The sequence below is a fragment of the Herpailurus yagouaroundi genome, unplaced genomic scaffold (assembly GCF_014898765.1).
Source record: "Herpailurus yagouaroundi ecotype Mexico unplaced genomic scaffold, PumYag 196, whole genome shotgun sequence".
Taxonomy (NCBI): domain Eukaryota; kingdom Metazoa; phylum Chordata; class Mammalia; order Carnivora; family Felidae; genus Herpailurus; species Herpailurus yagouaroundi.
In genome coordinates, this window is record NW_024412427.1 from 36,924,252 (window position 1) to 36,934,351 (window position 10,100).

The 10,100-nt window shown below is 39.3% G+C and overlaps 1 protein-coding gene and 1 pseudogene across 4 annotated transcripts in view; one reads left to right on the forward strand and one right to left on the reverse strand.

Annotated features, from left to right (window-relative positions):
* Positions 1-8,398, forward strand: part of GINS1 (GINS complex subunit 1) — a 28,316-nt gene extending 19,918 nt beyond the window's left edge. Inside the window, exons 6-7 of one of the 4 annotated variants that reach the window (XM_040447921.1) lie at positions 4,507-4,581; positions 5,789-6,280. In XM_040447921.1, the coding sequence (XP_040303855.1) occupies positions 4,507-4,581; positions 5,789-5,881 (168 nt within the window). In that variant the 3' untranslated portion in view covers positions 5,882-6,280. Of the gene's footprint in view, positions 1-1,186; positions 1,348-4,506; positions 4,582-5,788; positions 6,281-7,826 lie in introns of those variants that run through there. The other 3 variants (XM_040447919.1, XM_040447918.1, XM_040447920.1) reach the window with 3 other exon arrangements.
* A 1,175-nt stretch (positions 8,399-9,573) lies between these two features.
* The window catches only part of LOC121011969 (PRELI domain containing protein 3B-like), an 8,276-nt pseudogene continuing 7,749 nt past the window's right edge, over positions 9,574-10,100 (reverse strand).

The window sequence follows — 10,100 nt, forward strand, 5'->3', positions numbered from 1 at the left end:
GCACTCCTGTATCCTTTGGATAAATTCCTAGTAGTGCTATTGCTGGGTCATGGTGTAGTTCTATTTTAAATTTTTTGAGGAACCTCCAGACTGTTTTCCAGAGTGGCTGCACCAGTTTGCATTCCCACCAACAATGCAAGAGGCTTCCTGTTTCTCCACATCCTCACCAGCATCTGTTGTTTCCTGAGTTGTTAATTTTAGCCACTCTGACCGGTGTGAGGTGGTATCTCTGTGGTTTTGATTTGTATTTCCCTGATAATGGGTGATGTTGAGCATCTTTTCATGTGTCTGTTAGCCATCTGGATATCTTCTTTGGAAAAGTGTCTATTCATGTCTTCTGCCCATTTCTTCACTGGATCATTTGTTTTTCACGTGTTGAGTTTGGTTAAGTTGTTTATAGATTTTGGATAATAACCCTTTATCCAATATGTCATTTGCAAATACCTTCTCCCATTCTGTTGATTGTCTTTTAGTTTTGTTGATTGTTTCCTTTGCAGTTCAGAAGCTTTTTATCTTGATGTGATCCCAGTAGGTCATTTTTGCTTTATTACCCTTGACTTCGGTGACGTGTCAAGCAAGAAATTGCTGCAGCTGAGGTCAAAGAGAAGATTTTCAAAATAAGAAAAAATAGATTCAAATATTAAAATGAAAAAAAATTTTTTTTTTAATTTTTTTTTTTTTTCAACGTTTATTTATTTTTGGGACAGAGAGAGACAGAGCATGAACGGGGGAGGGGCAGAGAGAGAGGGAGACACAGAATCGGAAACAGGCTCCAGGCTCTGAGCCATCAGCCCAGAGCCTGACGCGGGGCTGGAACTCACGGACCGCGAGATCGTGACCTGGCTGAAGTCGGACGCTTAACCGACTGCACCACCCAGGCGCCCCTAAAATGAAAAAAATTAAGTGAAAATTTTGTATTCCCAAACTGCAGTTCAAAATATCAGCATGGACTCATAGGGAATCATCTCTCTTTTTAAAAAAAAGTTTCTTAGTTCACTGGAAAGACCTAAGGACAACAACCAACCCAGTGCCATGAACATCCAAATTCTGGAGTCCAAATGCCATTTTCCACTAAAGGAAACCAGATTTAATGGTGGTGGGGGCAAGGGGGAGGAATGTGGGAAAGGCTGATTCCAGGGTCTTAAGTAAAAGCACAAGCTGCATATGGAATTCCTTGTCTTTGTAGAAAGCAGAGTGTATCAAGGACTGCAAGGGGAGTGCTAAAACCATGGGAGCTGATTTGAAGGATCTCTCATTGGACAAAGAAGGAATAATCTGAGCCTCAAAATGATTAACTTCAGTGAATTGCATCACATCAGTTATGTGAGAAGCATGAATGCATAATGGTATCAAATAACAATAACAACAGTTAAAAAAAATAAAATCTTTTTGGTTCCCCTTAGAGAATATGAGGGGTGCAAGTCATTTTGAAAAGTGGTAAATAGAGGCATCTGGGTGGCTCAGTTGGTTAAGCATCTGACTTTGGCTAAAGTCATGATCTCTCTGTTTGTGGGTTTGAGCCCCACATCGGGCCCTATGCTGACAACTTGGAGCCTGGAGCCTGCTTCAGATTCTGTGTCTCCCTCTCTCTCTGCCCCTCGTTCTCTGTTTCTTTCTTTCAAAAATAAGTAAATATTAAAAAAGAAAAAAAGAAAAGTGCTAAATAAAAGAATGGGATCAACCATCTCTATCAGCCTTTACTGTACCCTGGTTCTGTCTGAAGGTAGCCAAATAGCCAAATTGTTTACAAGGGAAATTCTTTTCTTCCTTTTCTTTCTTTTTTTTTTTTTTTCTTTTCCTTTTCTTTTCTTTTTCTTCCTTCCTTCCTTGCTTGCTTGTTTTTCTTTCTTTCCTTTCCTTCCTTTCCTTCCTTCCTTTCCTTTCTTTCTTTCTGTTTATTTTTTAAGTAATCTCTACACCCGGAGTGCCTGGGTGGCTCAGTTGGTTAAGTGTCCAACTTCAGCTCAGATCATGATCTCATGGTTTGTGAGTTCGAGCCCCGCGTTGGTCTCTGTGCTTACAGCTCAGAGCCTGGAACCTGCTTCGGATTCTGTGTTTCCCTCTCTCTCTGCCCCTCCCCTGCTCATGCTGTCTCTCTCTCAAAAATAAACATTTATAAATTGAAAAAATTAAAAAAAATAATCTCTGCACCTAACATGGAGCTCAAACTTAAAACCCCCAAATCAAGAGTTGCATGCTCTACTGACTGAGTCAGCCAGGTGCCCTGAGGAATTTCTTCTTCATGGAAGAATTCTGGCTAATAAATGCAGCAGAAATAAAAGAACTACATTAATGCCATTTTGTAGCCTTAATGTGTGGAGGCAAATAGCTTCTAAAACTGGTAGGTGAAAGTTGGTAGAGATGATAATGATGAATATGGATGAATACAGGTAATACCTACACCTGCTGATCAATCCTAACATCCAGAAAGGAACAACCAGATGTTTTGTGCTTCATGAGGTCTTAGAAGAAGAGCTTAATAACATTTGCCAGAAAATCAAACCTGATCTGATACAGCCTTTAGACCTAACTTCCAGTTTAGAGGAAATTCAGGGATAGAGGAACATGTTAAGTGACCCCACAAAGATCCACAACAAAATCTACCTTTTGGGAAACTACTAAACAAACTACCCAGTTACTTTAACAAATAAATTGCCAAGGGGAGGAAGGAAAAGGGGAATAACTATAGATTAAAAGATATGGAGACCTGTTAGAAACATGTAATGTGTAGCTTTTGTTGGATTCTGATTTGAACATGGCAGCTTTAAAAAAATTCATGAGACAAATGGGGAAATTTGGGTACTAACTGGATAGTTCATGATATGAAAATTATTAATGAGCACCTAGGTGGATCAGTTGGTTAACCATCTGACTCTATGATCTTGGCTGAGGTCATGATCTCACTCTTTGTGGGGTGGATCCTGCTTAGTATTCTCTCTCTCCCTCTCTCTCTGCCCCTCCCCCACTTGCATGCATGCACATGTGTGTCTGAGCTTTTCATTCTCTCAAAATAAATAAACATTTTTTAAAAAAATTATTAATAAGATGTGATAACAGTATTGAGATTATGCTTTTTAAAAAGAATCTTATACCTGAAACTAATACAACACTGTATGTTAACTAACTGGAATTAAAATAAAAAGTGAAAAATTTTTCAGTGAAACCAAAAGCTAATTCTTTGTGAACAAGATAAAATTAATAAACCTCTAACAAATTATAAACACACAAATAAAAAGAATCTTATTTTGTAGAAATAGATACTAAAATATTTATAGATGAAATGGTATCCAGGATTTGCTTCAAAATAATCCAGAAGTGGGGCGCCTAGGTGGCGCAGTTGGTTAAGCGTCCGACTTCAGCCAGGTCACGATCTCGCGGTCCGTGAGTTCGAGCCCCGCGTCAGGCTCTGGGCTGATGGCTCAGAGCCTGGAGCCTGTTTCCGATTCTGTGTCTCCCTCTCTCTCTGCCCCTCCCCCGTTCATGCTCTGTCTCTCTCTCTGTCCCAAAAATAAATAAACGTTGAAAAAAAAAACAATAATTCAGAAGTAGGTGAGGGAATAAGTTTGGCCACATCTTGATAATTGTTGATGCCAGTTGATGGAGTTTCATTGTATTAGTATTTTTACTTTTGAATATGTTCGAGATTTTCCATAATAAAAGTCTAAAGAAGCAAAAAGGTGGTAGTGGTGGTAGGGATTTTTCTTAAATAGTATTTCTTGAACTAAGTAAAATACCTTTGGGAGTCATGGTAAGATTCCAGAGGAATCAGGGCATGAAATTATCCTGGAAAAGTAGAAGACTGGAACTTGCTGCTGGGGTTGGCTTCATTCATAGCAATGTGAGAACTCAGGAGCACAAACTCCAGTCCTGAGTGCTCATGGGAGAGGAAAACTGGTCCTGGTGTCCTGTTGCAACACTGAGAATTGGAGTCAGTTGGTGATCTTGGCAGTTGCACACATGGTTTTCAAAAGGCTGCTTTACCCTCCCACCTTCTGACCAAGAGTCTCTCCTGATACTTAGGATGTGATTCTGCATCTGTTCTTTCATGGTGTACTTCTACCTATTCCTGGGAAAGAATCTGCATATTGAAGGAGTTTGGAAGAATCTCTTTAAAACATTTTGGAGACTTACCTATGTCCTATTCTCAGATGTTGTTATATTTTTGGAAGAACCTATAAGAGGCAAGTTGGAGTCCATCTAAAACATTTTCTTTTCTTTGTAGATACGTACTTTGATTTTTCAGGATTTGCAGAGGGAACACAATACATGATGTTGTCTTCCCTCTGCAGCTCCCTGGGTTTTCTTGGTGGCAGCACAGACATACACATACATTTGGAGATCTGCCATTCTTCTTCCTCCCCATCCAAACAGGACATTTGGCATCTCTAGAGGACCACAGTAAGGAATGCTAGGCCCATGTACACAGAGAAGAAACAAACAGAAAGTGACTTTATGGTTACTACATATTAAAAATAATTTCGATAAAACATCAGTTTTTCTTTTCAGGTGCGGTGTCTAAAAGACTATGGAGAATTTGAAGTTGATGATGGTACTTCAGTCCTATTAAAAAAAAATAGCCAGGTACTTCTCATCTTGAGATACTTTAAATCTTATAAGAGTGTTCAGTGATGGAAATGTTAGAATCAGTAGCAAAATAAATGTTACCTTGTGATGATCATTTGTATCATAAGCATTATGCTTAGTATAAGATACCCTGTTTTGGCCGTTTTCTGAATATAAAGACTTGAAGCAAATGTTGCATATTACTAAGAAAAAGTTAATTTATTAGATTATCGCGTGTATAACACTAAGCATGTTCCTGGGAAATTATCACAATGGGCCTTATTCTGGGTAAGCGGGCTTGTTCTAGTTAAGGACCTGTTAAATTGTTGGATTTAGCTACTTTCTTTGAATTTATTAAAAAGGTGGTAAGCACTCACTTTCATCTTGTACATCACCCTTTAAATCCTAGTTCTTTAACAAGCAAAGAGTATACGGATCAAAAATTTCTAAGTATTTAACATATAAACCTAATAGTTTAATAGAGAAAGACTGAAATTGTGAATCTCAATATATTGTTTTCTTAGAAATCATCAAGTTCACATTAGATGAATTTTCACTTCATATGCATTCACATTAGCTAGATTTATTTTTATCCTGTCTTAATTGTTTGTAGTCACATTAGTGTAGGACAAAAAATGACCTAATAAAAACCACTCTTTTTTTCCTTCCCATTTTGTTTTCAGCCAATTAGTATCTAAAACCCTTAAGTCATTGATGTCTTGTTTATGCCCTGGAGCAAAGTAATGCTGAGGTTATGTGGTTCCCTTAGGGTGAATTATTTACTAGTACTCTTGGATCTTTTATTTCCTAAAAAATAAAAAAAAATTTTTTAATGTTTAATTATTTTTGAGAGAGAGAGAGAGAGAGAGAGAGAGAGAGAGAGAGAGAGAGACAGAGCATGAGCAGGGGAGGGGCAGAGAGAGTGAGACACAGAATCCAAAGCAGGCTCCAGGCTCTGAGCTGTCAGCACAGAGCCCGATGTGCGGCTCGAACTCATGATTTGTGAGATCATGACCTGAGCCGAAGTTGGACTTTCAACCGACTGAGCCACCCAGGTGCCCCAAAGTTTTAACATTTTAAAGACACATTTTCAGGGGACCCTAAAATCTTTGGTTGGTAAGGCAAAAATTTCCTTCCCAAGCAAGTATCCTCTTCGAAGTAGGATAATAATGAATAGAAAGCAGATGCTAAAGAAATGCTCTCATAAAAATCTGTCCTTCTGTAGGACCCAGCAGGAAGCTCTGATTCACAAGAGCAAAGCTATCCTCATAAAGCAAGACAGGAGAAAACTGCATCTCCAGCACCGTCCTGTGTTTGAATTTCTTTCTCAAGCTCTGTGGCTGATCTCCCCACCTAGTGTGCTGAGACGGTGATTTTTCACTGGAGTGCCCAGGTGGGCCTGGGGCAGTTGGAAACCAGCTGAATCCCTCTTCCTGCTCCCCACTAAACAATTGTCACTCTCTGTGTGGACCATGCAGAAGCCTTTCCCTTGAGATGCTTTTGACTTGTCTCTCAGTATGCCCTACCCTCAGGTATAAAAATGGAAAACAGTTGTATATGTTTTTTTACCTACTATGTATTTATCTAGTATAATTGATATTAAAGGGATTTTTAAAATGTCTGACCACATCTAAAACCAGTTTTCTACAGTTTTCTGTAGAACCTGGTGTAGATCATTTATTAATAGGGGAAACATTTTTTTGCCATACCTTTTTTTTTTTTTTTTTTTTTTTTGGACAGAGAGTGCACTCAGGGGAAAGGAGGAGAGGGAGAATGAGAGAGAATATTAAACAGGCTCCACACTCAGCACAGAGCCCAACTCTGGGCTAGATCTCACCACCCTGGGATCATGACCTGAGTCGGAATCAAGTCAGACACTCAACTGACTGAGCCATTCAGGCACCCCAGCATACATTTTTTTATACTTGTGTATATGGCAAGCATTTTCTGTTTGTTCAGAAATCAGAACCTCCTCCCCCTTTTAAGTAGGCATTAGAATAACTTAAACAAACAACTCAATTTCCCCCCCCCCCCTTTTTTACATTTTATGTTCTCAAGGCATTTTAAAACCTCATTTAACAGTTTAGACAGCAGTGTGTCTTTAGCCCATGAGTCTTCCTGGCTGGTCAGGAGGGATTTGTTTAGTCACAGGCCTCATAATGAATGGGCCTGTGAACTGGTGAGGTGCACAGGGCCACTGAGCTACATTGCGCATCCTGGAATAATTTTGACAGTTTCTCCTGCTGCAGTTACTTTTTTATTTCTTTATTTTGAGAGAGAGGGCACACATACATGCTTGTGAGCAGTGGAGGGGCAGAGAGAGAGGATCTCAAGCAGGCTCATCTGTCAGTTCAGAGTGGGGCTTGATCCCATAAACTGTGAGATCATGACCTGAGCTGAAATCCAGAGTCAGACACCCAGGTGCCCTTGCAGTTACTTTCTAAGAGTATTTGCTCATACTTTTCTGACGTAGCATTTGTACTTTTTACCCAAGTATGTCTGTCTTTTCTTTGAGGTTTCTTTGGTCACCTGCCAAAGCTTTGGAGCTTGGAAAGTTTTCCTGCCTTGCTTCTTGCACCTCCTCAGCCCAGACTTCAGTAAACATTTCGTTTTAAGTCTCTGTGCTTTGAGGGAGTCAGACAGGAAGGCTCCTTTCTGCCTCAGAAGGAGAGTGGTTTCTTAGGAGGACACAGAGGGCAAGCATTAGCTGGATACCAGTGTCACAAGCAGTGTGTGAACAGCACCCATGTTGTAGGTTACAGATACTTTTAATCCTTGTACAATATAGGAGGAAAGTTGCCACTATTGTTACTAGAAGAATAAATGTTCTGACTCAATACTAGAGAAAGCTTAATGGGGAAGATACTCCTTTCCCTGGTCTTATTAACGAACTGCTGTCACATTTGTAATCCACTGCCACAGAATCTCACCCCTGGATTTTCTGTGCTTAAATCCCAAAATGCAGACACTAAGCAAAATTCATACTGGAATGCAGAATTCTTCAGTTAAATTGAACTTAAGCAAACTATGAATTTGTTTATAAAAATCAGAATTCAGTGTGGTTCTAAGTGGCGGCATCAATTTTCAGTTGATTAAAGTAGCAAATATACTTGTTTAGCTTTTAACTACTTAGCTGTTTGAAAAATATGTAATCAAATTCCTGCTTTTTAATGATTCAAAATGTAATTTTAAATTCTTTTCCAATCGTTTCTTTTCTCTCCTCTCCCCCCCCGCCCCGGCGCCCCCACCCGGAGTCCTCTCAGCACTTCTTACCTAGGTGGAAGTGTGAGCAGCTGGTCAGACAGGGCATTCTGGAGCATGTGCTGTCCTGACGTTGGGCTGAGGTGCTGCCAGGCTTTTCCCCATGGTGTGAGGAAGAGCCAAGCCACGGAAAGTTCTACATGTCCTTCTCCACCTTCCCCTGTTTGGTTTTAAAAGTTACAGACATTCTTGAAGATAAACAGGAATATCTGGCTGAGGAGTATCCTTTTGTACAGGATTCTTCTTCCTCTTTGTAATAAGCTGTATCTATAATCCTAACATTCCTGTAGTTATTAAAGTGTGTTTTTTAACAATTTTTTAATGAAAGTAATGAAAATGAAATGTAATGCAAAAGTAATGAAAGTATTTGAATTTCTTAGTTTTTCCCCCAATAGTAATGATTATTTTCATTAATGAACATCTCTGATGTTGCCTACAGTATAGTATACTAAGTCATAAAACATAAAGTACAAATCCAAGGAAGGTAGTAATACCTTTCCTAAGTTACAAAACTTTGGCAAATTAATACAGTATTCACTTTAATACAATAAAATCCTTTTTTGTTGTTGTTGGAGTCATGTATTACTCTAGTGATAATTTTTACTCCAAAAATGTCATTTAAGTACCAAAAGAAAACACTGTGGTTTTCAATGGTGGTCTATAGCAGAGCAAGTTATTTTATACAAATTAATATGTCTTTTAAAACTATGCAACTTCTCCTTTTATTTTTTTTAATTTTTTTTTAATGTTTTTTATTTATTTTTGAGACAGAGAATGAGCAGGGGAGGGGCAGAGAGACAGGGAGACACAGAATCCACAGCAGGCTCAGGCTCTGAGCTGTCAGCACAGAGCCCGACGCAGGGCTCGAACTCACAGACTGTGAGATCATGACCTGAGCTGAAGCCGGACACTTAACCGACTGAGCCACCCAGGCGCCCCAACTTCTCCTTTTAAAGAGCATTCCTTCAGGAGCACCTGACTAGCTCATTTGGAAGAGCATGCAACTCTTGATTTCACGTGTCGTGAGTTTGAGCCCCATGTTGGGTGAAGAGATTACTTAAATAAAAATAAAACTTAAAAAAAATAAGTGTCTGACTTCGGCTCAGGTCATGATCTCATGACCTTATGGTCTCATGTTCGTGAGTTTGAGCCCCACATTGAGCTCTCTGCTGTCAGTGTAGAGCCTGCTTTGGATACTGTCTCCCAATCTCTCTCCCCATTCTCTGCTCACGTTCTCTCTCTCTCTCTCTCTCTCTCTCTCTCTCTCAAAAATAAATGAACATTATGAATGGATGAGTGAATGAATGAAATGAAAATAATCAAGAGCATTTCCTCATGCAAGCACATGACGTGTATTTACCACAGTCGGGTAATTATATGTATTTAGGTGGCTCTGCTTTGCTCTGGGGTTGGTCTAAAGCCAGAGTTCCAGTGCATGAAAAGCTTGCAAATTCTAAAGGAGATTTAATAATGCCAATATGATTTTTAAGTCCTTTTCAAAATGTGTTAAATTTTTACATGAATACTGGAATCCTCAAAATTAGATGGTCATTTCAAACAATACTACTTTCAGATGATCCCTTTGGTTTAGAAACCCTGCACCTCTTTGTTTTGATCAAAATTCATATAGCTTTTCTTCAACTTATTAAAAAAAACTCTGCCTAAAATATAGTTTTATTTTTTAAATAACGAATATATTCCAGCTTGCAGAGACCTGGGGGAGCAGGTGTCACATACCAACTTTCCTTGTCATTTCCCTACAAATGCTGCCACCATTGGTGTCCCTATTCTCCCTCTCGCCAAACCTGCCAATTCTTCAATCACAGCATTGAATTTATGTATTCCCATTCCATTGCTTGTGGCCCTTATTAGCATTTGAAGATCCCACACTTGTCATCAGTCGTTCAAGGTAACTGCTGAGACTGATTCCTTTCATGGTGACTGTGGCTTCTTCAGTCAAAACAGTTTTATCTGGGTCCTGAGGATGTGGTTTGTATAGAAGTCTCACCTACTGAAGCCATATTTGTAAATAAAACATTAATAGATTAAAATCCCTTTGTTTTCTCTGTAGGATCCACTACAGAATGTTCTTGCGCATGTTTTATTTTTATTCCAATATATGAAGTTTATTGTCAAATTGGTTTCCATACAACACCCAGTGCTCATCCCAAAAGGTGCCCTCCTCAATACCCATTACCCACCCTCCCCTCCCTCCCACCCCCATCAACCCTCAGTTTGTTCTCAGTTTTTAAGAGTCTCTTATGCTTTGGCTCTCT